Genomic DNA, 27,586 nt, shown 5'->3' with positions numbered 1-27,586 from the left:
TTTTCAGAGGTTTTTTGGTAATTCATCCATTCTAAAATATACAGAACTAAGCATTGCAAACCCTCTGGGAGTGGAAATATTTCCATAATCTGTCCATGTAGGAAGAACAGAGGATGCACGAGCAAGGAGAGACAAATCCACCTGTACTCCTGCAGAATCCAAGCCTCTTTCCCAAACATTCTCTTCCCATCCCTTTTCTTGGCTCGAGAACTACCAAGCAATTTCCCAGGGCTGGGTCTGAGGTCTCCAACACTTTCAATTTTACCTTAAAACCCCAATCACCTGAACACTTAAATTTAGGGTGCTTGTTGTGGCCAGGTACCAGCTTTGTTTCTCCCAGTGCCCAGTTTAACTGGGACCAGTCCAGGTGTTTGTCAAACCAGTTCTGCACCAGTGCAAAGAAGCCCCAGCTGGGGCCATCAGCTCCTGCACACTGAACACGCTCCAACTTCACAGCCTCACCTGGATTGCTTTTAAATTCTCATGGCTGGGATAAGAAAAATAAAAAAAAAAAAGAGGGAAAAAAAGCTGGAAGAACACACTGGTGTGAGGGAGGCAATGCAGAGCTGGAGAGAGCCCAGGAGGGAGCAGAACTCCAAGGAGATTGGAGCAGGAAGGGTTCAAGGAGACTGGGAAGGGAGGTGGGGTTGAGCCGGAGCGAGCGGAGGCGGCTCAAGTGTTTAACCTCCCGCTCCATGGGAGCTGTTCCCCGTTTGGAGGTGACATCCCCCAGTCTGGAGGGACAGGGAGCCCCAGGCAGGCTCCCTGCACTGCACTCCCACCCAGCTGTTATCCCTGGAGCACCCCAGGGGTGTTTCTTACGCGGGGTCCCGGACGTCTCTGGTGATGCGGTAATTCCAGTCCCGGAAAAACTCGTTCTCCTTGTCGAACTCCCGCTCGTCCTCCCCGATGGTCACTGTGAACCTCTTCTCCTCAAAGTCAGGCTCCTGCTCTTTCCTCATAGTTGCTTTTTTTAATACCTTTTTAAAGAGAACAAAATTTTTTAATACCTTTTTAATGCCTTGTTTTAATATATATCTATTTTTTAATATGTTTTTAAAGACCACAAAAACAGCGTGAGAAGGTTCCTGGGGCAGGGAGAAATTGGAATATTAAAAATCCTGCTCTCAGGAGATTTCCTGCAGCCAGAGCACCATCTTCCTTCAGAATGTGCAGGATACTGGACTTTTCCTGATTAATTCCCTGTTCCACCAGCTCAGAACAGCAGGAAACAGAAGTTTCCCCCGTGCAGTGATCACAAACTGGAGAAACAGGTACTGAAGGGAGGGAAATTGGATCAGCTTAAAGCTTTGCTTTGTGGAGGGATGGACTTGAGCAACAGAAATTCTCACTATTTCTTAAATATAAACCCCCCCCCAACCTGGATTTGAGCTCCTCTTGGCTGTCTAACAATTGTGATGTACAAAAAAACCCATACTGAATAGATTAAAAGGGAAAAGGAACAGAGAAAGAGCAAGACACTCGTGCTCCAAAAGGAGCCTTTCCAGTGGATTTAGGAGGCAGCAATTCCCTGAGGAAGGAATTTACCTCTTTAGCATGCCGCAGTCCCCTCTCCCAGGCACTTTCTGTTGGAGGGTCTGGAGGAGGTGGAGGTAAGATTTCATCAACCACTGGGCCTCCCTGTTGGAAAGGTGAGGAGAGCAGGAGAAGACACTGGAGTTAGTTTTAAACAGCAAAGCTGTGCTTTGTAAAGCTACTCAGAGTTACTCCAGACGTGCCTCAGCTGCACTAAGCTGGGAAACCATGGAAAATTACCCCCCTCTACTGGCAACTCCACGAGCTCCACTTAAAAATCACGTCTCCAGCTGCTGAGGTATTAGGTCAAATAAAGAGGAGGAAAATCCTGGGATCGTGGAATGGTTTGGTTTGGAAGGGACCTTGAAGCTCATCTGGTTCCAGTGGAAGGGACACTTTCCACCAGACCAGGCTCTCCAAAAGCCCACTTGGAACACTTGCAGCGATGGGGAGGGTGGTGCAGGAGCCATAAGGGGCCAGAAGAGATTCCATACCCAGGGGTTGGCTGGCATCAGCGGGTGAGGGCCGATGGGAGGGGCACCGTTGGGGGAGAAGGGCTCAGGTTTGGAGATCAAGGAGTAATTTCCCTTGTCGTTCACTCCGGGGTGGATGAAGCGACAGTTCATGCCCCAGGTGCAGTGCCCTGTGGGAACACACAGCTGTTAGATCCCTGCTTCCACCAGCAAGCAGCACTTCAGCCCCCCAGCCACCAAAAACCCCACCAAGCATTTAAAACCCTTGAAGGAGTAACGCTGTTGGAGGTGCTTGACTTTTCTCCTCTCCGGCTTGGGTGGGATTTACCTGTTTTCACACACGTGGCGAGAGATTTGGCACTCTCCGCCTGCCAGAGGGGACAAACAGGTCCAGACACAGATGGATCAATGTACCAGAACCTTATTCCAGTGGGGAGAAGGGAGAGAGGGAGAGCTGGACACACACTGTTAATTAAATGTAGGAATAAGCCTATGAGATCCTCATTTGTTAATGACAATTCCAATCAGGAGCTTTGCCTTTCACAGGAAACCTGAGGGCAAAGCAAGCACCACAGTGCATCCCAAACAAACAGTGGTGAGGCAGGGAGCAGAATCATGGAATGGTTTGGGCTGGAAGGGCTTTAAAGCCCATCCAGTTCCAATCCCAACACCTTCCACTATCCCAAATTGCTCCAAGCCCTCTCCAGCCTGGCCTTGGACCCTTCCAGGGATGGGACAGCCACAACACCTGTGTTTTATTCCAAAAACCCCTGGAAGTGTCCCTTTATTTACCCTCCTCCAGGCCCACCACGCTGAGGGCAAAGCCCTTTTTGTGTAGTGGCTCCATGAAAACTCAGCTTTGGCCACCAACAAACAGCAAGATGATGCTGAGGACGCCTGGGGCAGAATTTATCATGTAACAGCAGCTTAATGGAGAATAAAAATCCCCAAAGAGAACCAACTGCAGCAGCTTTGGCTCCTCCCACACCCCAGAGTGTGGTTACCTTTCATGAAGAAGCGGCAGGTGGGCCGTGGCCTCACCTTCCTGTCGTTGGGGTCTTTAACTTCCCCTTCTTCCAAGTCATCATCCTGGAACAGACACACAAAGCTGACATTTCATGTGGGGCGTGCCCTGCAGGGCCTGGCATTTCCCAGTCTGCTCAAACACCAGGCACTGAGAGCCACCGTGGGGCAAAAACATGGGAGAAAAACAAGGTCAGGTTCCAGGAATGCCCCAGAGCACCCGCACAAGGTGAAGACAGAAGATTCCAGGTGGCTGTAAAAGCACCTTCCACTGCCCCAGGCTGCTCCAAACCCCGTCCAGCCTGGCCTTGGGCACTGCCAGGGATCTGGGAGCAGCCACAGCTTCTGTGGGTACCCTGTGCCAGGGCCTCACACCCTCACAGGAAGGATTTCTTCCCAATATCCAAGCAAACCCTGCCAGTTCCACCTCGTTCTACCACTCCATACCCTTGTCCAAAGTCCCTCTCCAGGGACAATCTCACAAATGAACTTTTCAGCATAAATCCAACAGATTTCATCAAGTCATCTCCACCTTCCCTTCTACTCCTCAGATCCACACTGGAGTTGGGAACCAGCTCAGACAAAACTCTGCCTCATCCCCAGGGACTGCAACCCCAGGAATAAATTCTGGTAGCTGGAGGTTGCTCCAAGATTAAGAAATAACAGCCATGAAACACCTCCGGAAGAAAAGTTCTTGGAACTTTCAAGTACCAGCATTTTCTCCTTTCTCCAAGGAGAAAAAAAAAACAACCCTTCCCCAGCTTTGTCAGGCTGCACTTGGAAAGCCAAAAGGAGCTGAAAGGAGCTGGGGATGCAGGAGGCAAAGGTACAATGACCAGAGAGGTGTCACAGGTATCTGGCCAGGAAATCAGGATTTTATCCTAAAGCACAGCCTGGTTTTCCCTCTCTGCCTCCATTTCACTGTTTTCAGCACGTGAAACACGGTGAAGAGGGAGCACCTGGATGGGCCTTCCCTCTGCCTGGCAACAGCTGTTCACTCGGTGGAAAACTGAGGAAAATTCTCTCCTTTGATCCAGTGAGCAGCTGGGAAGAAGGAAAAAGCCATCCCTCGGCTGCAGACAAACCCAGGAGCACAGAGAGGAGGGTGAAGAGCCTCTCCTGCTGCATTCCTGAGCCAGCCAGGGACAGAGAGCTCCCCTCAACAGCAAGGGATTTAAAAGCCTGCACTTATATTCCAATTAAAATTTGCATTAATATTCCCCTCCCTCCACGCCACGAGGCCGAAAGCAGAAGAAAATGCAGAGCTTGAAGTTTTCCCCAAAGCTGGGGCTGGCTTTCAATGCTGCATGAATGGGAGAACCAGCTCCACTCTGCTGCTTTCAAAAGAGCTGTGTGAAGTCTGGAACAAAAGGGGAAGTATTTATTTCTGGGAGGTCTCCTTGGAATCAGGCAGCTGAGAATGCTGTTATGAGTTAATGTATGAAAACCAGGGTACAGATTCATCTCCTGCTTTGTGAGGAGAGCTCCCAAGAATGCCTCGGGCTCCAAAGGGCAGCATTCATATTTTAATCAAGGAGCAGGCATGGAGTGAGGACTCCAGGAATTTTTTTTCTGCCCATAATGTACTGGGATTCCTTCTAAGTGATTCAGGAATACACAAAACCTCTGGAAAACACGTGTTGAACAAAATCACCTGCCAGGATGGGCATGAGGGAGAAAAACTATGTCATTTTAGAAAGCAATTAAACTTGTCAATGAATTGTGAAGAGTAAAAACCACAGTGAGGCTCCAGGAGCTTCCCAGGGTCCTGTGGCCAGGTCAGACCCACAGGAATGGGGCCTGGAAGGACAGAGGATCTCCCCTGCTCAGCGAGGAGCCCCAGCAGTGACCCCACCCCACTCCAGTGCTTCCCTGCATGTCCCCAGGACACTCCCACAGCCCAGCCCAGCTGTGCAGCTGGAATTCTGGAATGGGGAGCCAGCCCAGGTGCTCTGCACCAGCAATTTCTCTCACACTCCCACCACTGGGATGCAATTCCAGGAGCCCACGGGAGGGGTTTTACTGGAATTACTCTGCCCTGTTTTCTTCATAGAAAAGGAGGAAATTGCTGTCAAGCTGCACAAAACAGATGCTTGCTCTGCAGAGCTCCCTGCTGAACACAACCACGGCTGAAGGTGAGATTTTCCCTAATCCCCACTTGCAACTAAACCCCACTTTTGATTTTTCTGAATATCTTGGTTGGTTCAGGGCTGTGAAACACTGCACATCCCTGACGCCACCCCCAAACCATGCCTTGGGTATTTTCCAGAAATCCCATCACCTTCCATTCCCTTTCTATGCATCCAGATGCTGCTGGGGCCCCAGGAACAGCTCAGGATCAGGGTTTGAGCAGCACTACCACCCCCCAGCACCAGCCCTCAATCTGAACAGCTCCTGGACACCCAATCCATGGGATTTGCTGTCAGCATCATGCCCAAGTCCCCCTGGAGCTCAGGCAGGGCAGTTTCCTACAGCACTGCAGTCTCCCCACACTGAGAGGGAACAAAGCTCATTTTGATGGCTCTGGCACGAAGTTTTGGTTCAGCACAGGGAAACCCCTGAGATCAGGGCTTGCTCCATGCTCTGGCCTTACCTCCAGGGAAAAAGGTTCCCTGCACACCAGGGATGTGGATATTCCCACCAGGAGGAGGAAGGAATTGCAGTGGGAGAAGCAACCAGCTCTGAACCACCCCAGGGCTCTGCCCACCTCTTACTTACATCAATTTCTCCATCATCAATTTCCCCATCATCCTCTTCTTTCTTCTTCTCCTTGAGGGGATCCTGCCCATCCTTCTCATCATCACTTTTGCTGCTGGATTTCTTCTCATCTTCAGGGGCATCATCTCCTTTCTCCTCTTCCTCATCATCCTCCCCAGCAGCTTTCTCCCCGTCCTCCTCTGCAGCAGCAGCACTGGGTTCCTCGGGAACCTCCTCATCATAGTCCAGCTCGTGCTCATCCAGCTCCCTGGTGACAGAGGACACTTCCAGGTCGTTTGTCCTGTCTTCCTCCTCCCCCTTGTGGGGCCGGGGGCTCTTCAGCTCCACGCTCTGCTCGTTGGTGTCCGATTCCTGCGACTTGGCCTCGCTCAGCCGATCCTCCTCGTCAGAGTGGTTCTCCTCCTCGCCCCGGCTCAGGGCCCTGCCTGCCTCCTCCTCCTCGCCCAGGAGGCTCCCCTGGCCACCCTCCCCATCGAGTTCCCGCTCTGAGCCGCTCTCCTTCAGGACCTCCTCATCAGAAAGCTGCTGGTCCTCTTCCTCAGGAGAGCAGGGGTTTCGCTCCGGGCTGTCGGAAACGTCCATCAGTCCCCGAGAGTCTGCAGGGCAGAGAACAGCTCTGGTTATGGGCAGCAAACTGGGCAAGCAGGGAAGCCTCACCCTGAGGGGACTCATTCTCCTGTGCTTTGCTTCCTAAGGAAAGGTTCTTGGACCAGCTGGAAAGCCAGGCTGGAAGGGGCCCTGAGGAACCCAATCCAGTGAGGGGCATCCCCGCCCGTGGAAGGGGTTTGGAGGGAGAGGAGCTGTAAGGTCCCTTCCAACCCAAACCATTCTGGGATGCCATAAATTCAGGAATATGGCTTCCCATAGATCCTTCAAGAGGGAAATTCAGAGTTTAAACTGCACAAAGAACTGATTCCAATATTGTCCCAGACTGGAGTGTGCTGCTCTTCACAGACAATGACAGAGCTTGAGGTTGGAATTTCATAGAGCCCCAGATCGGTCTGGGTTGGAAGGGACCATAAAGATCCCATTCCACCCCTGCCATGGCAGGGACACCTTCCACTAGCCCAGGGTGCTCCAAACCTTGTCCAGCCTGGCCTTGAGCACTTCCAGGGATCCAGGGGCAGCCCCAGCTGCTCTGGGCAGCCGTGCCAGGGCCTGCCCACCCTCTCAGGGAACAATTCCTTCCCAGTATCCCACTTATCCCTGCACTCCTTCAGCCTGAGGCCATTCCCTGTGTCCTGTCCCTCCATCCCGTGTCCAAAGCCCTTCTCCATCTTTCCTGCAGCTCCTCCGGGCCCTGCAAGGCCACACTGAGGTCACCCCAAGGCTTCTCCTGTGCAGGTGAACAATCCCAGCTGTGCCAGCCTTTCCTCCCAGCAGAGCTGCTCCATCCTCTGCTCCTCCTGGTGCCTCCTCTGGGCTCTCCCCAGCAGCTCCAGCTCCTCCCTGTGCTGGGCCAGGGCTGGGGCAGGTGGGGTCTCACCTGAGGGGGCAGAACCCTCAGTAAAGAGCCCAAAATTCCTTCAAAGCAGCAGATCCAGCTGCCTGCACGGAGACCTTCCTGGAAGATGTCTAAACATGTGCTGGGTGGAAGTTCAACATCCTATGTCTGTCGAGAATAAAGCCAATAAACACAACAGAAAATGGCAGGGTGCAAAGCAGGGAAAAAAAACCTGGGCCATACATTAATTTATTTTACTCCAGAAACAAAAATCCCATAAATTATAGAAATGCCTGACTGGAACTGGCTGAGCTGACTGGGTGACATCCACACAAAAGCTCTGAATACCCTTAAAAAAAGCCACAGAATTAGAAATCATCTTCATTTTAATGTGTCCCATGTTTTACTCCAGCTGTTCCCTGCCAGTTCATTTAGTGCTGCCACAAAACCATGGCATTAGTGAGCAGAGTTTCACCTGTTATTTTTAAAACCCTTGGAGCAGAAATGCTACACATGTCAGACTCTGGTTGCTCCTTGAAACACACCCAGCAATCCATCACGAAACCAGAGTTTAGTAATCTTTTATTAAGCTGCTATTTCACCTTTTCCTGACACCTTTCCCTGTTTGTCCAACTGGTTTTGCACAGGAAAGGTGATTTCCCATCAAAAAGCCACACAGACACACCAAACACTGCCCCAAGTAAAGCAAACTGAGCCTTCCCAGCACCTGAACCCCCAAAATCTTTTGGTAATGAACAGAATTTGCTGCAAACTCCCAAGATCAATGTCCCACTCCAGAAAATGCTGCTCCTTATACTGTGGGAGGTCCGCAGAGGAGTTAAAACCAGAAAATAAATTCAAACCACTCCCAGAAGGACCTTCAGCTGTATTTTAGGACTGACTGTGCTCTCCCCAAGCCCTCAGAGCCCTGCTGCTATCAGTTAATTGATCAACACGAGATGATCTCAACATCAGCAGGGCCCAGAGCAGCAGAAAATCCACATTTTGAGCTTCCTCCCAGCTCCTCTTCTTCCTCTGCACACTGAAGTTGGTTCTGGCTCACCAGCATGGCTCTGATTTCCCTGACAAGGTCAAACCCAAACGAAAACCCAAATGAAGTTGCCTCCTGGTGACGACAGCTCTGAGCACGTCCCCAGGATGGAGGTGAAGCAAATTATCTCCTTATTGAGCACATCAAGCCTGATGCTGAGCTCATAAATTCCTGCACAAATTATTATTGGCTCCAAGAGCCAGATCAGAGTGGGGATTTTAATTGCCCAAGTGCCTGAGAAGTGACTTTGTGTGAACACAAAGGTCAGCCCAGGGAGGCCACCAGAAATATCAAATGTGCCAGGGGCACGTGGACTCAGGAAATTTGTTTTCTGTTCTCTTGCAAATAAGCAGCACCAAAAAAAAATAATTAAAAAAAGGTATTTAAGTGAAGCAAATGGCTTTTTGTGTTTGACATGGAGACCTTTAGAGGGATGGGAAGAAACAAATATGTTCTGATGGTGAGGAATATAAAACACTGAAATACAAAACACTGACCTGCACAGCAGCTTTCATAAAATCCAGAGCATCCAGTAGTTGTAATAATTTCCTATTAATTTCCATCAGCAGAAATGATAAGAAACACAATAAATGATGGCCCAAGTGAGAAGGGTTCACAAAATCCAGGCAGGGAGGGTTTTTTGGGGTGTATTTCCTTGGATTCAGGGATTGGGCTGCTGCTCCAAGACTCCCCAAAACCAACAAAGCAGATTTTGGCAGCAATCTTACCCTGCGTGGAAATGTCTCAAAGCAAAACCCAGATGTCCAAAGGTAAAATCAGCAGCAGGAAAAAAAACTGGGAGTTGGAAATTAAAAGGAAAACTGCCTGATGATGGAAGAGGACAGCAAGTTTAATTCCAGTTTTAAGGGTTGTCTTAAAATAATCTGCAAATCAATTTATTCCAAATCTTTGGAATTCTAGGAGGTTTTTTTTTTTTTTTTTGAGATTTTTTTTTTAAACTGCAAATCACAATTTACCCCAAATCTCTGGAATTCTATGAGGGTTTTTTTTTTTGAGATTTTTTTTTTAAACTGCAAATCACAATTTACCCCAAATCTCTGGAATTGTGAGAGGTTTTTCTGGAGAGGTCTTTTTAATCTGAAAATCACAATTTATCCCAAATCTCTGAAATCTTGGAAGGATTTTGGGGATTTCTGAGGTGTTTTTTAGGGGTTGTTTGGGGGTTTTTGTACATTTGGGGTTTATAAAATTGCTTTCTGCTGTCCTTTAGGGAAACATAAAGACAAAAAACACAACAAACTGAGAAAAATTTACTCCTTGGAAGTATTTTAAATCAAGCAGCAGTGACAGAAGTGGCAGAGCAGAAACCCCCAGGCTTCATCCCTTCCTCATCATAAACTTGGCCTTTTTTTGTGCCTTAAAACTAAGCCAGTTTCTTCCTAGTTCAAAACCAGTCATAAAAGCAAAAAATTAACTCTAAGCCCCAGATAAGCTTGTTTGACTTGCAGCTCAGGCAAGAGGCAGGGATGCATTAATGCCTCTCACCGAGCAGCCTTTTATCTTTAAAAACCTTGAAAATTCAGGCAAAGCTGCCTTTGGTCCCAGCTGCACAACTATTTCAGTTCCAAAATCAGCTCCTTTTGCTCCAAGTGTGTCAAATATTCCTTTCCTGAGTGTCTGAGGCAGCCTGGGGCAGCACAGGGCACTGGGAATTCCAGGCAGGCTCCCAAACCTCTCCAGGCTAAATGAGCTGGGCCAGCCTTGCCATGGAGAGTAAATGAAATAAATAAGGGGCATTTTGAGGTAAAAAAAAAAAAAGAAAGGGTCTTTCCCTGGTTTTGGAATGACTTGGGCACACCTCAGTGAGCTGAAAGCCTCTTCAAAGCAGGTCACAGCTTCTGAGGCAAGAAATTGAGGATGTGGCAGCAGAACTTGCCAGGAATGAGGAGCTTTTAGTCCCACAACACATCAGTGACCTGCAAGTTTCACAGCCTGGGCTCTGGAATATCTCAAATTAGGGAAGGAAGGATGAACTTCTCCTGAATTTATCAGAGTCCCATGGCTTGCACAAGGTGGGACAGAGGTGCTCCTCCTACCTGGCCATCCTCATCATACCTGGATGCACCAGGAAGGAGCCAATTTGCTCCTATTAAAGCCTCCCAGCCACCTTAGAAACATTTAAAATGACACATTTCCCCCCTAAAAAGGAGGGGAGAAATTTGTGGAGATGCTACAGAAATTTAAATTCACCTTCTTCACTTCCTGTATAAGATATTTTTATCAAAGCTTAATGACATCCAAGATTTTTTAACTTAAAGCACTGGGATTAAGCAGCCTTGGCACAGCACTAAGGGCAGGGAGAGAAAAGCCCTTTGCTACTTAAGTTGCTTTTAAAACCCCACTTCCATCTCGCCAGGATACATTTTAAATAATATCCTGAACCTCACACCTTTGTCAGTTGATTTTCACAAGGCCAGAGGAGTCAGAGCAGCAATTTTAACCCAGCAGCTCCTTTTGCAAAATCAGGCCCAATTTATTCTCTGTTGTTAACTGAAGAGCACCAAAAGGTGCAAAATTAAAAAGGATTAAATTCCAGGCAGGAACTGAGTTCCTACAAAAACCTGGAGCTGGGCAGAGCCATCAACTCTAGCCTTAAAATCCTACAAATTTTCATGGATATGAAGAACCAAGTGCATTCCCCATTTCTGTCCCCCTGGCAGCCCTGGGGGAGGTCACAGGACACATGGGAAGGAAACAAAGAGAGGGAGCTTTTTCCTTCAGGCTGAAATCTTTGGGATAAAAGGATAAAATCCACTTCCTAAAAGCCAAAGAGCTGCTGTGAATCAGATCCATGAAATCCAGGGGTGGAAGCAGAGCAGCAAAGTTCTGGAGCAGGGTGCAAGTGCAGGCAGGAACCATGAGGGAGCTGAGGAGAGGGAACAGTGCTGACAGGACAGGTGAGGAGAGAAAGACAGCACACAAAGATTCAGGGAACAAAGAACTGCAAAAGCAGAGGCAAAGCAGAAACCAAGGGCAGGAAGCAACACAGGGAAAAACATGGAAGAGCAGTGCCAGCAGGAAATCAATTCCTCAGGATCCAGGAGAGGGGAAACACAGAACACTGAGAGGATGAATCTGTGTGCAGCCCAGCCCTGACTGCAATTCCAGCTGCTAACAGGGTTAATTAACCCAAATCCTCATTTCTCTGCCATCCTTAGGGACCTCTGACTGCAGGATGTCCAGGGAACTCAGCAGCTCTCAGGGCACCCTTTAATGCCCCAAACCCAGCTGCCCTGTGGGATCAGTTTGGTGCTGAGAGGCATTTCCAGGAGCTTGAAGCAGAGTTCAGAGAGCTCCAATGGGGAATGCTCCCCATGGATTTGTGGTGGGGACCTGAAGGGAAAAGCAGCTGCAGTCTGTTTTCCCAGCACAGCTGATTTTCCTGCAGTTCTCCCCCAGCAGCTGCTGGGTGTGAGTTCTCAGGGCCTCAGGAAGAGACAAGCAGCAGGGTCATACCTGGCTCCAGCAGGATTTGGGATAATCCCACTCAAAAGACTGATTTTGGATCAGCAGTTTGGCAAAGAGCTGTCCTGATAAGCTGGGAGCCTTTCCCTGAATCCAGGCAAACCTTAGGAAGAAAGAATTCACACCCTGGAGGTGCTGTCCTTGCTACAGCTCTGAGGAGACTCACCCGAGAGCTGACCCTGCAGGTGACAGACCCCAAACTCACCCTAGAGCTGACCCTGCAGGTGACAAACCCCAAACCCACCCCAGGACTGACCCTGCAGGTGACAGACCCCAAACCCACCGGAGAGCTGACCCTGCAGGTGACAAACCCCAAATCCACCCGAGAGCTGACCCTGCAGGTGACAGACCCCAAACACACCTGAGAGCTGACCCTGCAGGTGACAGACCCCAAACCCACCCCAGGACTGACCCTGCAGGGGACAGACCCCAAACCCACCCTAGAGCTGACCCTGCAGGTGACAGACCCCAAACCCATCCCAGGACTGACCCTGCAGGTGACAGACCCCAAACCCACCCCAGGACTGACCCTGCAGGTGACAGACCCCAAACCCACCTGAGAGCTGACCCTGCAAGTGACAGACCCCAAACACACCCTAGAGCTGACCCTGCAGGTGACAAACCCCAAACCCACCTGAGAGCTGACCCTGCAGGTGACAGACCCCAAACCCACCTGAGAGCTGACCCTGCAGGTGACAGACCCCAAACCCACCCCAGGACTGACCCTGCAGGTGACAGACCCCAAACCCACCTGAGAGCCGACCCTGCAGGTGACAAACCCCAAACACACCCAGGACTGACCCCGTGTGTGACACAAACCCCAAACTCATCTCAGAACTGACCCTGCTGTTGATGGACCCCAATCCCATTCAGAACTGACCCCATGGATGAAGGGCCTCATAATCACCCCAAGAGTGACCCTGCAGGTGACAAACCCACCTCAGAACTGACCCCACGGGTGATGGACCCCAGACCCATTCAGAATTGACCCTGCAGGTGACAAACCCCAAACCCACCCTAGAGCTGACCCTGCAGGTGACAAACCCCAAACCCACCCTAGGACTGACCCTGCAGGGGACAGACCCGGAGGCCAGCCCGGACTGTCCCCACGTGCGGGCGCTGCCGTGCCCGCAGTTTGTGCCCCCGTGCCCCCTCACCTCGAGCTCTCCTGCCGGGCGGGCTCTCCTGCCGTGCCCCCGGGCCGCGGCTGCTGGCGCTGTCCCTGTTCCCACTGCCTGCCGAGGGGGACGGTCAGAGCCACCTGCACCCCTGCGCTCTGTCCCCCGACACCCCCCCAGGCCTCCGGCTCCCCCCGAAGCCGGGACCGCCCCTCCCCGTTCCTCCCCCCGAACAAACCGGGGAATTCATTCATTTCCGCGCTCTCCCGGCCCCGAGCGCCTCCGGCCTCCCGCGTCCCCCCCGACCCCTTCAGAACACCGCCGGGCCCTCCCCTCCTCTCCCCGCCGCCCTTCCCGGGCCACTCCCCGGGGCTGCCCCCGTCTCCCCCTTCTCCGGTGCCGCCCCCGCCCCGCGCTTTCCACCCCCCCTCCCCCCGCCGGGCCCGGGCCCGCCCCCCCCTCCCCGGCGCTAGGCCGCGGCGGCGCGGCCGGCGGCTCACCGCTGTCGGGGAGCGGCGGGGGCCCGGCGCGGTGCGGGGCGCGGCGGGGGCGGGCCGGGGGCGGCGGGGGCCGGCGGGGCCGGCGGGGGCGGCGGCGGCGGCAGCGCGGGACGGGGCGGCGGAGCGGCCTCTACTCGCGGCGGCGCAGGGCGGCCATGGCGTGACGTCATCCGCGCGCGACGGGCCCCCGGCGGCGCGAGGCGAGGAGCGGGGGGGGGGGCGGGAGCGCGCGCTCCGCTCCCCCCCCCTCCCAGCCCGGCCGTCTTAAAGGGGCCGCGCACGGCGAGGACGGAGCGCGGGGGGGGGGGGGTGCGCGCGCACGGGCGGACGCGTGGACGCGCGAGCAGGGGGCGCGCACGCGGAGCGGTGCAAGATGCGCCCAGGTCGCGGGAATTCCGCAGAGTCGGGGAATGTTTAGGGTGGAGGGGAGCTCTGGCAGGGACAGCTGGGGCAGGCGGCACAGGAACGTGCCCGGGTGGGTTTGGGATGTCTCCAGGCAGGAGATCCCACATCCCCGGGCAGCTGTGCCAGGGCTCTGCCCCCCCCTCCACGGACAGAGGTTCTCCCTCGTGTCGAGAGGGAACTTCTCGCGCTTTGGTTCATGGCCGCTGCTCCTCTCCCTGTGGCCGGACACCCCTGGGAACAGCCCGGCACCGTCCTCTGACACATGGAGGCATCTCTGTGGGTCGACGGGATCCCCTGCCAGCCTGCCCTTCCCCAGCCGGACCCGCCCAGCTCCGCTCCGGACCGCACTGGGGCTGGCCGGGCAGGAGGGGCGCGGCCGGGGGAGGAGCCCCCGTGCCCGGCACATAAGGGCAGGTGAGGCACACGGCTCGCCCCTCCGGAGGAGAGCTGCTGTTCCCTGCGGGTGAGGGAACGGGGAAGCTCCACTGGACCTCCCTGAGGCTCCCGGCTGGGGGATACCCTGGCATCAGCAGGGCTGGGGGTGCTCCCGTGGGTGTCCCTGACTCCCAAAGCCCCGGTTGCCGTCCCCGGTTGCCCGGAGCCCGGGGCTGGTGTCTCACCTTTGCCCCAGCGCTGACTCAGGCTCCCTCGTGTCCCTTTGCGCAAGAGCCGTGCTGGCAGGGGACTCTGGCCGGGCGGCCACCGCTGGCCTGGCCCTGGCCAAAGGGCAGGACCAGCCCCTGTAAAGGCAGCGCTGACGGAGCTCAGGCTCAGTTCTGTCACTGGCATTGCTGGGGACATCTCCTGGAGCGCACAGGAGGCGAAAGGAGCGGAAGATCCCCTGGAGCGGACTTGGACGTGCCGGTGGGAACAGCTCTTGGGCTTGACAGGGACACTGTCCTTCCTCCCCGCAGGCTGCTCCGTGCTCCTCGCAGGATGGATTACGCCAAATCCCTGAGCCAGCGCCTGGCTGCCCCCGTGTCCAAGTAAGTGCCCTGTCCCCTGCACGGGGGACATCCCCCCCTGAGCCCTCCCTGGGTGCTGGCTCTGCCGGGGGGTTCTGCTGGGCTCTCACAACACCCCAATGCCCGCGTCGCTCCCCAGATGTGTCTCGGCCAGTGCCTCCATGACCCAGCAGCTGCTGGCGGGCCCAGCCCCTGCGCCCCGGCCCTACCGCGTGTGCAACTGTGACCGCAGCCTGCGCAAGGGCGTCATGGCCCCGAGCCTCGCCGAGCTGCTGCGCCAGGTCTGTCTGCCTGCCCGTCTGTCTGTCTGTCCGGGCTCTGTGTGCCTGGCCCTGCTGACCCCCGGCCCCTCCGCAGGCTCAGAGCGCCCTGGCCTTGCCCGCGCCCATCGCGCTGGTGCTGGACGAGGACGGCACGGCGGTGGAGACAGAGTCCTTCTTCCGCACCCTGGAGGAGGGCACGGCCCTGATGGCCCTGAGCAAGGGGCAGACCTGGACTGCCCCCAAGGTGAGGGGACCCCTGGGGGGGTCCAGGTGATGCACCCCAAACTCACCCCAGGACTGACCCTGCATCTGACAAACCCACCTCAGAACTGACCCCACGGGTGACAAACCCCAAACCCACCTCAGAACTGACCCCACTGGTGACAAACCCCAAACCCACCTCAGAACTGACCCCACGGGTGACAAACCCCAAACCCACCCCACGACTGACCCTGGGGGTGACAAATCCCAAATCCACCACAGGACTGACCCCACGGGTGACAAACCCCAAACCCACCTCAGAACTGAGCCCCTGAGAGGCTGCTTTGTCCCCTGTGTCCCACGCTGGAGGAGGGGTAGGGAGGGTGGGGCGCAGCGGGTGACCGCGGTGCCGCTCTTCCGTAGACACGTGGCTACCAGGTGAGCCTGTCCCGCAAGCCCCCGCGCAGGATCGACGTTGCCTGCGTCACCTTCGACCTGTACAAGACCCACCCGAAGGACCTGGGCTGCCTCAACGTCAAAGCCACCCTGTATGGCACCTACAGCATGTCCTACGACCTGCGCTGCCACGGGGCCCGGCGCCTGGTGAAGTGAGTGCGGGGGGCTGGGGACACTCCGGGGACAGGGACACTGCCCAGCCCCCCCGGGGCACGCTGACCCCTTTCTCCCTGCCCAGGGAAGCCCTGCGCTGGGCGCTGCTCACCATGCAGGCCACGGGCCACGTCCTGCTGGGCACCTCGTGCTACATGCAGCAGCTCCTGGATGCCACCGAGGAGGAGCAGAAGGAAGAGGAGAAGAGCCCGCTGCCCCTTCAGAACCTCCTGCCCTGCAGCCTCCCCGCCCTGCCCTACAAGAAGATGTCGCAGTGAGGCTGGCTGGCCTGGCCTGTCCCCTCCGCTGTCCCCCCAACTCTTGGGGGTCCCAGCACCCCGCTAGGTCAATGCCTGGGCAGAGGCTGCCACGGTGCTTGGCACAGCCTCTCCTTGCACTCTGCTGGCTGAGTGTGGACGAATCTGCTCTGGAATAGCTGCTGCTCTGTAAATATATTTATTTAAGTAAAGTTCTCCTGAATTCAGCTGCGTCTTGTGTCATCTTTGCGGGGGGGACACCCAGGACGCTCAGCCCTTGTGCTGCTTGGCACCCTGAGCTGGTGGTGTAAGAGGTGTGATGAGGGGGCCTGTCACAAGCGCTTCCCCAGGGGCGCTGCTGCCTTCAACCTCCTCCTCCTCCCTGGCACCAGAGCCTGGCTCCCACCCCCTGGCACAGAGCCGAGACTCCCCTGGCACTGCAGCCACCCACAAAGCAGTGCTGGAGCAAACCCCGAAGCCCCTGGCCTGTGGCAGCTGGCACCACGCCTGTCCATCTCCCTGCTCCTTGTGCCCCTGACTGTGCAGGGCTGGCACAGAGGGACACGGGGGGGGTGTTCTGGTCCCTGGGGTCCCCAGCCCCGTTGGCAGCCCTGGGCAGGGGCAATCACTGTGCCCACCCCAGCCTTGCACAACCCCGGGTGCTGGTGCTGGCCCGGCCAGGTCCAGGGGTGTCCCAAGGGCCTGGCGGCTCCAGGGATACCAGCTGGGAAACAAACAGAGCCGGGTCACTGGGCTCCAGTGACCTGGCTCTTGGGGACTGTCCTCAAGTGTCCCCAGAAGGATCCTGAAGCACCAGCCCTGCCAGAGAGGGGGACTGCCTGCCTGTGCTGGACTGGGAATACTGGGATGAGCTGTGGGGAGGTGAGAAGCCATGCTCTGGGGGTCCTTAGGGCCATCCTCCCCTGTCACACTGTGGGGGACACCTGACCTGAGCCACACTCACCTGGGCACCCAAGGCGGGGTCTGGAGCTGCATCGCAGGGACCGCTCCTGTGGCAGAGACCCGAGCCCCACCCCAAGCTTAATGAGCTTGATAATTAGGAGCCATCAGCACCAGCTGAGCCCCATCTGGGAGCAGCGGCTTTGCCCCACGGCACAGATGTGTGACCTCCCCGGGCTGCTCAAGGTGCCACCCGGGGGCACTGGGGACAGCGTGGGGATGTCATGCCCTGCCCCTGCTGTCACCCGTGGCTGTACACACCCGATGTCCCCGTGGCCCGGCCCCTCGGGGTGCCGGTGGCCGTGCCAGCCCCCGCAGTGTCCCCCACCCTACACAGGTGTTTAGCAGACATATTTATTTCTGTACACACTTATACACACAGTTCTCGGGGCAGCTCCGTCCTCACTCCCAGGGCTGCCTCCGAGCAGGGTCCGCTCTGTGGTGGGGGCACCCCCAGATTCCCTGGGGTGCCGGGGCCAAGCCCGTGTCCCCCCCACCCCCACCCCAGCCCCGTAGTGTCTGTGGGGAACAGCCCCCCTGCATCCCCCAGGGCAGGGCCATGCACAGTCCTCCTGCCTCAGTTTCCTCCCGGGGCACAAATGGGGGCCGACCCCCACCTCCAGTGTCCTCAGCCCCCCAACCTGGAGCTCCAGATGCCAAAGCTGCCCCGGTGGAGCCTCCTGGGGGGGGTCCTCCATCACCCCGACCCCTGCACAGGGCGGGTGTCAGACACCGGTTCCATCCCCCAGCCCCTGCAGCCCCCCGAGCGGTGGTGGGGGGCTCTGGGGGGGGGGGGGTTACTTGACGTGCTCGGCGGCGTGGGAGGAGCAGTAATACTTCTTGTGGGCGATGAAGGTGGACAGGCTGCTGAACTTGATGTTGCAGAGGCGACAGTACCTGTGGTTGCCGTTGGGCACCGGGCCGGGCACAGCCTTGGCCGTGGGGGTCTGCACCCCCCTGTCCGTGTAGGCGGGGGGCGTGGGGGGCTTGCGGGCGGCTTCCCGCAGTGCCTCGGGGGCTCCGGGCGAGGCGGGGGGCCGGGGGGAGCCGGGGGGCCGGGGGCTGTCCCGGCCCTCCCTGGCGGTCAGACTGTCCCGGCGGAGGCGGGGGCCGGGCGGGCGAGGAGGGGACGCCGCGGGCAGCGGGGGCTCGGGCGTCCTGCTGGCACCGGGGGCCAGCGCGTCCGGGAGCCCCGGCCCGGGCCCCGCCGGCGGCTTGGCCACGAAGAGCCCGTGGGCGTTTCGGAAGTGCTCGAGGAGGTCGCCCTTGATGGCCCCGTTGAGGGGACAGTAGGGACAGGCGGCGAGGGGACCCTTGGCCCCCGGCGGTGGCAGGGAACCCTTGGGGTGACGCTGCAGCGAGTCCGCCCCGGGGTAGGGGATGCCGGGGCTCCCCGCCGGGGCCGCCCTCAGCCGCACCCCTCCTTCGGGGTCCCCCTCGCCGGGGCTGCCGGGGCTGCGCCGGCCCTTGAGGGGGGCGGCCATGGCCCCCTTCATCTTCTGCAGGTGCTCCAGGGTGCGGGGCTGCAGCGGCGTGGCCGGGCACTGGTACTTCTTGTGCGCCAGGTACGCGTCCAGGCTGTGGAAGCTGATGCGGCACGCGGTGCACTCGTGGTAGTCGGCCAGGGGCAGCAGCGGGGCCGGTGCCGGTGCCGGTGCCGGCTCGCTTTGCCACCGCGGCTTCTTGCTCAGGTCGATGGGACCCTCGGCGTCGGGGCTGGCGCGGGGCTCGGCGGCGGGCGGCTCAGCGGGCGGGGGCTCCGGGGCCGGCGGGGGCTCGGCGGGGCGGCGAGCGGCGCCGTGGATCTCGTAGAGCTTGCGGCGCTTGCGGGTGCGCAGCGGCTGCGGCAGGAAGGGCACTTTGGGGGCGGCGGGGCGGCGCAGGGGGGGGTCGTGCCGAGAGGCGCAGTAGAAGCGCTTGTGCACCACGTAGGTCTCGTGGCGGCTGAAGCGGATGTTGCACGCCTCGCACAGCGTCTTGCTGGGGTCCTCGTCCCCCTCGTCCCCCGCCGAGCTGCCCGGGCTCTGGCTGTCCTCGCTGCACCGCCCCGACCCTCCCTCCGCCTCGGGGGACCCCGCTTTGGTGCCCCCCTCTTCAGCCTTGCCCTCCGGTGCGGTGCCCGGCGGGGTGGCGTCGCGGCCGGCGTCCCCGTCCCCCGCTGCCAGGGCCTGCCCGTTGCCCGCCGGAGGGGACAGCAGCGTCCCCGGGGCGAGGGGAGCCTTGGGCGCCCCGGGGGGGGCTTTGAGCTTGCGTGCCCCGGGAGGGCTGTCCTCGGCCAGGTGCCGGCTGGAGCAGTACAGGCGCTTGTGCACGTAGTAGTTGTTGATGTTGTTGAAGGTGATCTCGCACTCGAAGCAGGTGGCCCCCTTGGGCACCGGCGTGCCCGTGTAGATGGCGGGCGGCACCGCGCCCCCGTGGCCCTGCTTCAGCCGGCTGTGCACCAGCTCCGACATCTTCGCCAGGATCTCCGACGCCTGCGGCACCACCGTGGCCTCGTGGCCGAATACGTACTGCGGGAGGAAGACGGTGCCGCCGGCCGTGCCCGTCCCCGGCTCGCTGGGCACGGGGCTGGAGCCCGGCGTGGGGCTGGCGAGTTCCGACTTGACCTTGGCCGAGGACAGGCTGCGGGGGGACGAGGTCCGGGAGCCGGCTTCGGGGCTGCCGGCCCCCTCCCCGCTCCTCGGCGCCTCCGCCTCGCTGGCCGGGCTGCCGGCCGGCTCCTCCTTGATGCGCACGGGCTCGCCGGATGTGGAGGAGGAGGAAGAGGAGGAGGATGCTGATGAAGGCCCTTCCCCGTTCTGTGGCTGGGCTGGGGGCGAGAGTTTGCCAGCCCTGGGGTCGGTGGGCGAGGCGGGCGGCGCCGGTACCGGTGCGGTGTCGGGGCCGGGCAGCACCACGTGCTGCGGCAGGGCCGGCAGCGCATCGGGCAGGAACGCGCCCAGGCTGCACTTCCGCAGGGATGCGTTGTTCGGCTGGCTCAGCCCTGCAGGGGGACAGAGGTGACAGCGTCACCGGCACCGCCGGCACAGGGATGATCAGCACCGGCATCACCGAGAACACCGGCACAGGGATGCTGCCCTGCTCCCCCGTTATGACACCCCCAGGGCAGGATCCTCACCCCGTTGCCTGCTCCACACATCCTGGCAGAGAGACGCTTGCCATGTCCTGTTCCCAACACCCCTGGCACAGGGATCCCGCTCTGTTCCGTTCCCAATGTCCTGGAACAGGGATATTGTCCCATCCCCACCTCCCTTCCCTCCACCAGACCCAGTTGGGGACAAGCCCTCGGTGACAATACCATCCTGTGTCCCCCATGGCCACAGTCCCAGAACTCACCAGGAGCGAGGGGTTTGGCAGCAGGAAGGGCTGATCCAGGTGAGAACACCTCACCCTTGGAGCCTGGCTGGCAGATCATGTGGTTGGTGACCAGGTGGCTGTACAGGATGTCCCTCGTGGTGGAGATGAAGCCACAGCTGTGGCAGACACCTGAGGGGACAGAGCAGCGGGCTGAGCGGGCAGGGCAGGAAGGACAGTGCCCATCCCTGGAATGGGACAGGGCTGTCCCCGTGGGACACTCACCGTTCAGGGTGTCCGTGTGCACCTTCAGGTGCCGCTCACAGTTGGCCTTGGTGGTGAAGGCGGACAGACAGATCAGGCAGACGAACGGCCGCTCTCCTGCCGGACAGACGGACACTCAGTGCTCAGGGGAGGGGGACAGGGACTATGGGGACACCCACAGCGCCAGCTCCCTGTCTCTACAGGTCTGAGATGGGGGAAGACCTACAAGTGAGCTGTGCCAAACCAGTGACCCAGCTGGGGAGAGCGCCATCCCACTGCTCAGTGTGCTCCAGCCCTGCATCCTCCCTGCCCCTCCAGCAGCTCAGCTGGGCTCAGCCCCCTCTAACCGGTCACCATGCTGCCACCCCAAAGCCTCCAGACTAGGGGTTCCATGCCATGCCGTGCCATACCGCTATGGCTCCGCATGTGGATCTCCAGGGAGCTGGCACTGGGACAGCTCTTCTTGCACTGTGGGAAGGGGCAGACCCTCTCGTTGGGATACGTCTCCTTGGGCTTCTCGTCCAGGGCCGGGGAGCCGGCGCCGGCGCTCTGCCGGCTGGCACAGTAGTACATCAGGTGGGCCTGGAGGTTGCGCTCGCTGCGGTACCAGATCCCGCAGTCCTTGCAGGGGAACACGTCCTCTGTGGAGAGCAGGGGACAGGGACACCGCTGTGTGACAGGCTGGGGCGCCCCGGCAGGGCCGCAGTGCTGCGTGTCCCTCCCTGCGTGTCCCTCCATGCGTGTCCGTCCCTGCGTGTCCGTCCCTGCGTGTCCCTCCATGTGTGTCCCTCTCCTCGTGTCCCTCCATGTGTGTCCGTCCCTGCGTGTCCATCCCTGCGTGTCCCTCCATGTGTGTCCATCCCTGCGTGTCCATCCCTGCGTGTCCCTCCCTGCGTGTCCCTCCATGTGTGTCCGTCCCTGCATGTCCATCCCCGCGTGTCCCTCCCCTCGTGTCCCCGAACTCACTGTTGACCACGGCGGTGGCCAGGATGGCGGCCATGCCAGCCTGCTGTGGCAGCAGCTGGATGTCCGAGTGCAGTGCCGCCGGGTACGGGGACTCGCCGGGCTCCGCTTTCACCCCGTGGCTGGGGACAGCTGGTGGCTCTGCCACCACGAAGGCGCTCAGGGGCTCGTCCTCCCGCAGCGCGCGCGTCGTGCGGCACCACAGGGCTTCGTCTGGAAGGGGGACAGCGGTGAGCAGGGATCGCTGGAGCCCGTCCTGCGGCCCGCCTGGCCCGGCCCCTCTGTCCCGCCCTGTCCCCGCGGCGCCGGCAGCGGCCGCTGCTTCCTCCCGGCCGTGGCCTGGAGATGGCGGTGTCTGCCCGTGCTGAGCCCCGCAGAGCCCGCCCGGAGCCGCCGCTCCGGCTTGTGCCCATGTCTGCACATATCCCAGTGCCCATCCCTGCGACATCCCTGTGCGATCTCTGCATCCATCTCTGCGACATCCCTGTGCCCATCCCTGCATCCATCCCTGCGACATCCCTGTGCCCATCCCTGCACCCATCCCTGTGCGATCTCTGCATCCATCCCTGCATCCATCCCTGTGCCCATCCCTGCGACATCCCTGTGTCCATCACTGCATCCATCCCTGCAACATCCCTGTGCCCATCCCTGCACCCATCCCTGTGCCCATCCCTGCGCGATCTCTGCATCCATCTCTGTGACATCCCTGTGCCCATCCCTGCATCCATCCCTGCGACATCCCTGTGCCCATCCCTGCACCCATCCCTGTGCAATCTCTGCATCCATCCCTGCAACATCGCTGTGCCCATCCCTGCGACATCCCTGTGCCCATCCCTGCACCCATCCCTGCATCCATCCCTGTGCCCATCCCTGCACCCATCCCTGTGCCCATCCCTGCACCCATCCCTGTGCCCATCCCTACACCCATCCCTGTGCGATCTCTGCATCCATCCCTGCGACATCCCTGTGCCCATCCCTCATCCATCCCTGTGCCCATCCCTGCATCCATCCTTCCTTACACCCATCTCTGCACTCACACCTCTGCCAATCCTTGTGCCCATCCCTGAACCATCGTGCCCATCTTTACAACCATCCCTGCATCCATTCCTGTGCCCATCTCTGCATCCATCCCTGGCCCATCCCTGTGCCCATCCTTACACCATCCCTGCTCCCATCCCTGCTGGGACCCTCCCCAGCCCCGCTGGCTGCAGCCACCCAGGGAAGCTGGGACAGGGACAAGCCCGAGGACGGCCAGCAGCGGGACAGGGGGAGCAGACACTGGGACAGGGGACACGGATGGGGACCCTTCCCACCCCCACTGCCCCCAGTACCAACCCTTCCTGTAGATGACGGCATTGGCATCGGGCTCTCCGGGCACGAGGGGCAGGAGGGACAGCCAGCAGCTCTCGTCCCCCAGCACCAGCGTCAGGGGGGGGGTCTGTGGGGCAGGGACAGGGGTCAGCACTGGGGTCACACTGAGGGGCTGCCAGGGGGGTCACATGCTCCCCAAAACGGGCTGGGGTCACACTGAGGGGCTGCCAGGGGGGTCACAGCACTCCCTGCTCAGCCCATGCCCAGCTCAGCCTCCCCGCATTCTAATGAATATTAATGAGCACAAGGGGGGGGAAATTAATCTCCCTGATCCTCCGATGGCTGCTGCAGTAACGATATGAAATCTAATTATCCATCCCAATATTTCCAACCCTCCAAGTCAGCCTGACAGTCGCAGCCAGTTGGAGCCTTATCACTGCCAGGAGCAGAGTGCTGGCAGCGTGATAAAGCCCCCAACACATGAGTGTGACACTGGCACACGGGTGTGACACACTGGCACACAGATGTGGCACACAACTGGCACACAGGTGTGACACACTGGCACATGTGTGACACTGTCACGTGTGTGACACACAGGTGTGACACACTGTCATGTGTGTGACACTGGCACACAGTTGTGACACACAGGTGTGACACACTGCCACGTGTGTGACACTGACACACAGGTGTGACACACAGGTTTGACACACTGTCATGTGTGTGACACTGTCACGTGTGTGGCACACAGGTGTGACACACCTGTGTGACACACTGCCACGTGTGTGACACTGACACACAGGTGTGACACACTGCCACGTGTGTGACACTGACACACAGGTGTGACACACTGTCACGTGTGTGACACTGACACACAGGTGTGTGACACACAGGTGTGACACACTGTCACGTGTGTGACACTGACACACGGCTGTGACACTGGCACACAGGTGTGACACACTGCCACGTGTGTGACACTGTCACGTGTGTGACACACAGGTGTGACACACTGCCACGTGTGTGACACTGACACACGGCTGTGACACACCGGCACAGGCGTGTGCTCCTCTCATGGTGTTGGGGGAACCCCCCCGGCCCTGTGGACACGGGAATTGGGGCTGGGGGCTTTGGGACCCCCAGCATCCCCCCGGGGACGGGCACTGGTGGTGCCACATTGGCGGAGCACCCTTGGGGAGAAGTGGATCCCTTGGGAATTCTGCTCCCGCCTGCGGGTACCCCTCGATGGAGGGGCTGCCTGCGCTGCCCAGGACCCTGCAGCGCCCCAAGGTGCTCCCGGCACCCCAGGGTGCCCGTCCCGGCTGCCCGCAGCGGCCCCAGCCCGGAGTGAAGCCCTTCCTTGTTCTCCCTGGAACAAAGAGGTCGCTGTCTCGCTCCACACCGGCTGATAACCATCGGAAACCCTATCTGCTCCGCATCCGCCGGGACGGCGCATCCGCACGGCCCCTGCCCTCGCTGCAGCCCGGCCCGGGGGGGACACGGGCGCGGATGGACTCGGGGGACAGTCCCAGAGGGGCTTCAGGGGCTTAGCACCCCTGAGCTGTCTGCCTGAGGCTTTCCACACCCTCCCGAGCAAGGACCTTTTGGGGGAGCGCTGTGGGATCAGGTGGGGGCGTGTAGGCATCCTCCTCCTCCTCCTCCTGCTGCTCTTTTCCCTCCTGTTCTTTCTCCTTCTCCCTCAGCAGGCGATGGGGACACATGGTGCTTCACACCACGGAATATTAAAGCCACCCAGTGCTCCCAGCTCCCACCAAAACCCCAGGCTGGGATCATCTCCCACACGGAGATGAAGAGCAGAGCCGGGTAGGATTTGGGGGAGACCCCCTGCACCCCCCCCCCACCGCCGCCAGCAACAAAGAGGAAGGGACCTGAGGGTGACAGCCCCTATCAGGGATGGGGCTGCAATTCCTTCCTCCCTTCCCCGAGCAGAGATAGGGAGGGAGGAGAGTGGCAGAGGAGAGCAGGGCTGGGAATCATCAGCCGGGCTCGATAAGGGAGCTGCTGAAATGGGAGCAAAAATATTTAGACAATAAATGAAGTATCAGAAAAAAGCTGCGCATATCTTCGGGAAATCAATCATCCTGTACCGGGTGTCTGGACACACGGCGCCAACCGGGAGATAGGGAGCCAAACTGGGCAGATAAGGGTTAATCAAGGATTTAATTCAGCAAAGATAAACGGGCCTGAGCTTAAAAAAAAAAAAAAAAAAAAGAAAAAAGGAAAAAAAAAAGAGCAAAGGAGAGAGGAGGAGGAAGAGGTGGGGATGGAGCCAGGGCTTGAGGATCCTGGGCTGGAGCTGCCTGTGTGTGGCTTGGGGGAGATGTGGAGAGAAGGATGTGGCTGGGATGGAGGATCCAGAGCCTAAAAACACCCAGAGTCACACTCATGGACACCTCCCTTCCCTGCTGCACCCCCATTTGTGATGGCACTAATGGCCAGCAACTGCCACCAGCCCCCGGTGTCCTCTCAGGGCTCCTCTCCTGCACCTTCCCCAAGGCTGCTGGTGCTTTCCCGACACCACCAGAGTCCCCAGGGAGCGAATCTGGGCTGGGAAAGCCAGATCCCATCTCCTTTGCGAGGAGACAGGTGCCACCAAGCAGCCTGTGCAGAGGGGATGGCAACCTCCTGTCCCCTGCTGGTGGGATCGCTCTGGGCTGACAGGGAAACCTCCTGGGCACTCAAACCAGGAGATTCCCAGGGCTGAGGAGCTCAGGCAGGGACTTCTCTTCCCAAAGCATTTGTTTCCTCAGGACTTGCCCCGCCGCTGTGCCCTCGGGGAGCTCCTTACCGTGTCACCGTGCCCCGGTGATGCTGGCTCGCTGTGGATGCTGCCCGGGAAGGGGCCCCAGGAGAAGCCCTCGGGGAGGTTCCGGCGGGTCCGGACCCGTCTCTGCCCATCCTGCACCTCCAGATCCAGCTCATCTGCGGGGAGACACGCACAGCATCAGCGGGATGCGCCCCCAAACCCCCCAGCCTGCGGCACCCCAAATCCTGGGGGGTGTGGGCACCCGGCTGGAGCCGGGAGCTGCTGCTGGGCGTCCCGAGGGGGGATCCAGCCCCTTCCCGGGGCCGGGAGCTGCTGCTGGGTGTCCCGAGGGGGGATCCAGCCCCTTCCCGGGGCCGGGAGCTGCTGCTGGGCGTCCCGAGGGGGGATCCAGCCCCTTCCCGGGGCCGGGAGCTGCTGCTGGGTGTCCCGAGGGGGGATCCAGCCCCTTCCCGGGGCCGGGAGCTGCTGCTGGGTGTCCCGAGGGGGGATCCAGCCCCTTCCCGGGGCCGGGAGCTGCTGCTGGGTGTCCCGAGGGGGGATCCAGCCCCTTCCCGGGGGGTCCCGGCACGGCCCGGGGGGTCCGGGCCCGGCCCGGGGAGCGGAAGGAGCGCTTCCCATCCCCGCACCCGAAGTCGCAGCAGCTTCAGGGCTTAATGGCTTTGATTATCTGATAAGGCTCCGGTTTAATGGGTTAGATAACATGTGAATACGCTATGAAGGCTGCTCGAAAATGTTTTAACTGTGCCTTTGTCTTTGGGAGCGCAGATAAGATGGCAGGTAACCAATACCCAGATGGATGTGCTGCCTGCCCCTCGCCGCCTGCCGCCCCCCAAAACCGAGCTGCTCCCGGGGACAGCGAGCCCAGCCCAGCCCAGCCCAGCCCCTGCGCGGCCGGGAACGCTCCGAGCACCTCGGGGTCAGCCCCGGCCCGGCACTGCAGGACAAAGAGCCCCCTCCAGCCCCGAGGGGCCGCAGCCGGTGCCGGTGCCGTGGGCAGGGAGCAGGCTGCGCTGGCTGAAGGCAAAATTGCCTTTGGAGCCGGGAGCGCGGCGAGGATAAAGCGATCCCATGGCTGCGGAGATTGAAATCTGATGTGTTTATTAGCAGGGCTGACATCTGGATCCTCCCGGCGCTGGGGTGAGCTGAGGTGAGCGCCTGGGTGGTGTCACCTGCCATCGCCCAGGTGCCACTGGCACCCGCGGGTCCCCTCTGTCCACCCCAGGCCACTGGGCGCTGCTCGGAGCACGTCCCAGGGGAGCAGCCGGTGCCACCTCGGCAGAACCCGCTGCCCACCGGGAGGTCTGGGGAGGTGTCCAGGCTCCCCGAGGTGTTTGGGGTCACCAGGCTGGTCCCTGCCACCCTCCGGTCCGCGAGCTGCAGCTCCCCGTGGGATCGCCTGGCAGGTGAACACCCCCCAGGTATCTCACCTGTGCCACAGCCCCCAGCACCGCTGGTGACGGGCTCTGCTCTCCTGCCTTCCCACTCCCACAGCCTGGGAGCCCCTGGGGCCGGAGCGCTCCCAAAGCCACGCTGGCCATGGAGATCCCAGCTGGGATCTCATCCCCGCAAAGGGGTTTTGGGAATGAGCATGGCACGGGCTGTGCCTGCCCTGCATCCCTGGCATCCTCCCACCCTACATCCCCCCACATTCCTGGCAGCCTCCTGCCCTGCATCCCCCTGCCCACTTCCTCATCAGCTCCACATCAGCACAGGGAGGAGGAGGAGGAGGAGGGATGAGGCCTTTGAGGAGCTGTTGGGATTTATTCCCTGGCACAAACTGAGCCTGAGGAAGGGTCTGTGAAGGACCAGGGGCAGGCAGGGAGCAGAGTGACCACCAGAGTGGCCTCGGGGCTGAGCGGGACAGTCAGACCCTCACATTATTCCACATTTCCAGCACCTCCCATCTGATTCCCAAAGTGCTGCTGGGGTGCTGGACTCCCCCCAGCCTCAGCATCCCCGAGCT

At 59.2% G+C, this 27,586-nt stretch overlaps 3 protein-coding genes across 8 annotated transcripts in view; 1 reads left to right on the top strand and 2 right to left on the bottom strand.

The window, feature by feature from the left end:
* The window catches only part of ZC3H18 (zinc finger CCCH-type containing 18), a 43,251-nt gene extending 31,383 nt beyond the window's left edge, over positions 1–11,868 (bottom strand). For 2 of the 3 annotated variants that reach the window (XM_068203167.1, XM_068203169.1), the window contains exons 1-6: positions 11,723–11,868; positions 5,751–6,346; positions 3,014–3,098; positions 2,031–2,179; positions 1,549–1,641; positions 823–980 (exon numbers count right to left, since the gene is read on the bottom strand). In XM_068203167.1, coding sequence (XP_068059268.1) covers positions 823–980; positions 1,549–1,641; positions 2,031–2,179; positions 3,014–3,098; positions 5,751–6,332 — 1,067 coding nt within the window. In that variant the 5' untranslated portion in view covers positions 6,333–6,346; positions 11,723–11,868. Of the gene's footprint in view, positions 1–822; positions 981–1,548; positions 1,642–2,030; positions 2,180–3,013; positions 3,099–5,750; positions 6,347–8,973; positions 9,061–11,722 lie in introns of those variants that run through there. The other variant, XM_068203168.1, reaches the window with a different exon arrangement.
* Positions 11,869–14,562: 2,694 nt separating this feature from the next.
* On the top strand, positions 14,563–16,276 carry CIDEC (cell death inducing DFFA like effector c). The gene is made up of 5 exons (XM_068203197.1): positions 14,563–14,740; positions 14,859–15,000; positions 15,077–15,226; positions 15,607–15,791; positions 15,878–16,276. Exons 1-5 carry the CDS (start codon positions 14,691–14,693, stop codon positions 16,068–16,070), a joined length of 720 nt encoding a protein of 239 aa, XP_068059298.1. The 5' UTR covers positions 14,563–14,690; the 3' UTR covers positions 16,071–16,276.
* A 1,073-nt stretch (positions 16,277–17,349) lies between these two features.
* The window catches only part of ZFPM1 (zinc finger protein, FOG family member 1), a 35,758-nt gene continuing 25,521 nt past the window's right edge, over positions 17,350–27,586 (bottom strand). For all 4 annotated transcript variants that reach the window (XM_068203162.1, XM_068203165.1, XM_068203164.1 and 1 more), the window contains 7 exons: positions 25,645–25,778; positions 22,866–22,968; positions 21,534–21,743; positions 20,978–21,208; positions 20,589–20,684; positions 20,346–20,495; positions 17,350–19,992 (listed from right to left, as the gene is read on the bottom strand). In XM_068203162.1, the coding sequence (XP_068059263.1) occupies positions 17,807–19,992; positions 20,346–20,495; positions 20,589–20,684; positions 20,978–21,208; positions 21,534–21,743; positions 22,866–22,968; positions 25,645–25,778 (3,110 nt within the window). In that variant the 3' untranslated portion in view covers positions 17,350–17,806. The remainder of the gene's footprint in view (positions 19,993–20,345; positions 20,496–20,588; positions 20,685–20,977; positions 21,209–21,533; positions 21,744–22,865; positions 22,969–25,644; positions 25,779–27,586) is intronic.

This window comes from Anomalospiza imberbis, chromosome 12, assembly GCF_031753505.1.
Source record: "Anomalospiza imberbis isolate Cuckoo-Finch-1a 21T00152 chromosome 12, ASM3175350v1, whole genome shotgun sequence".
Taxonomy (NCBI): Eukaryota; Metazoa; Chordata; class Aves; order Passeriformes; family Viduidae; genus Anomalospiza; species Anomalospiza imberbis.
Note: the sequence above shows the minus strand (reverse complement) of the source record. Positions and strands in the feature narration are given on the sequence as shown.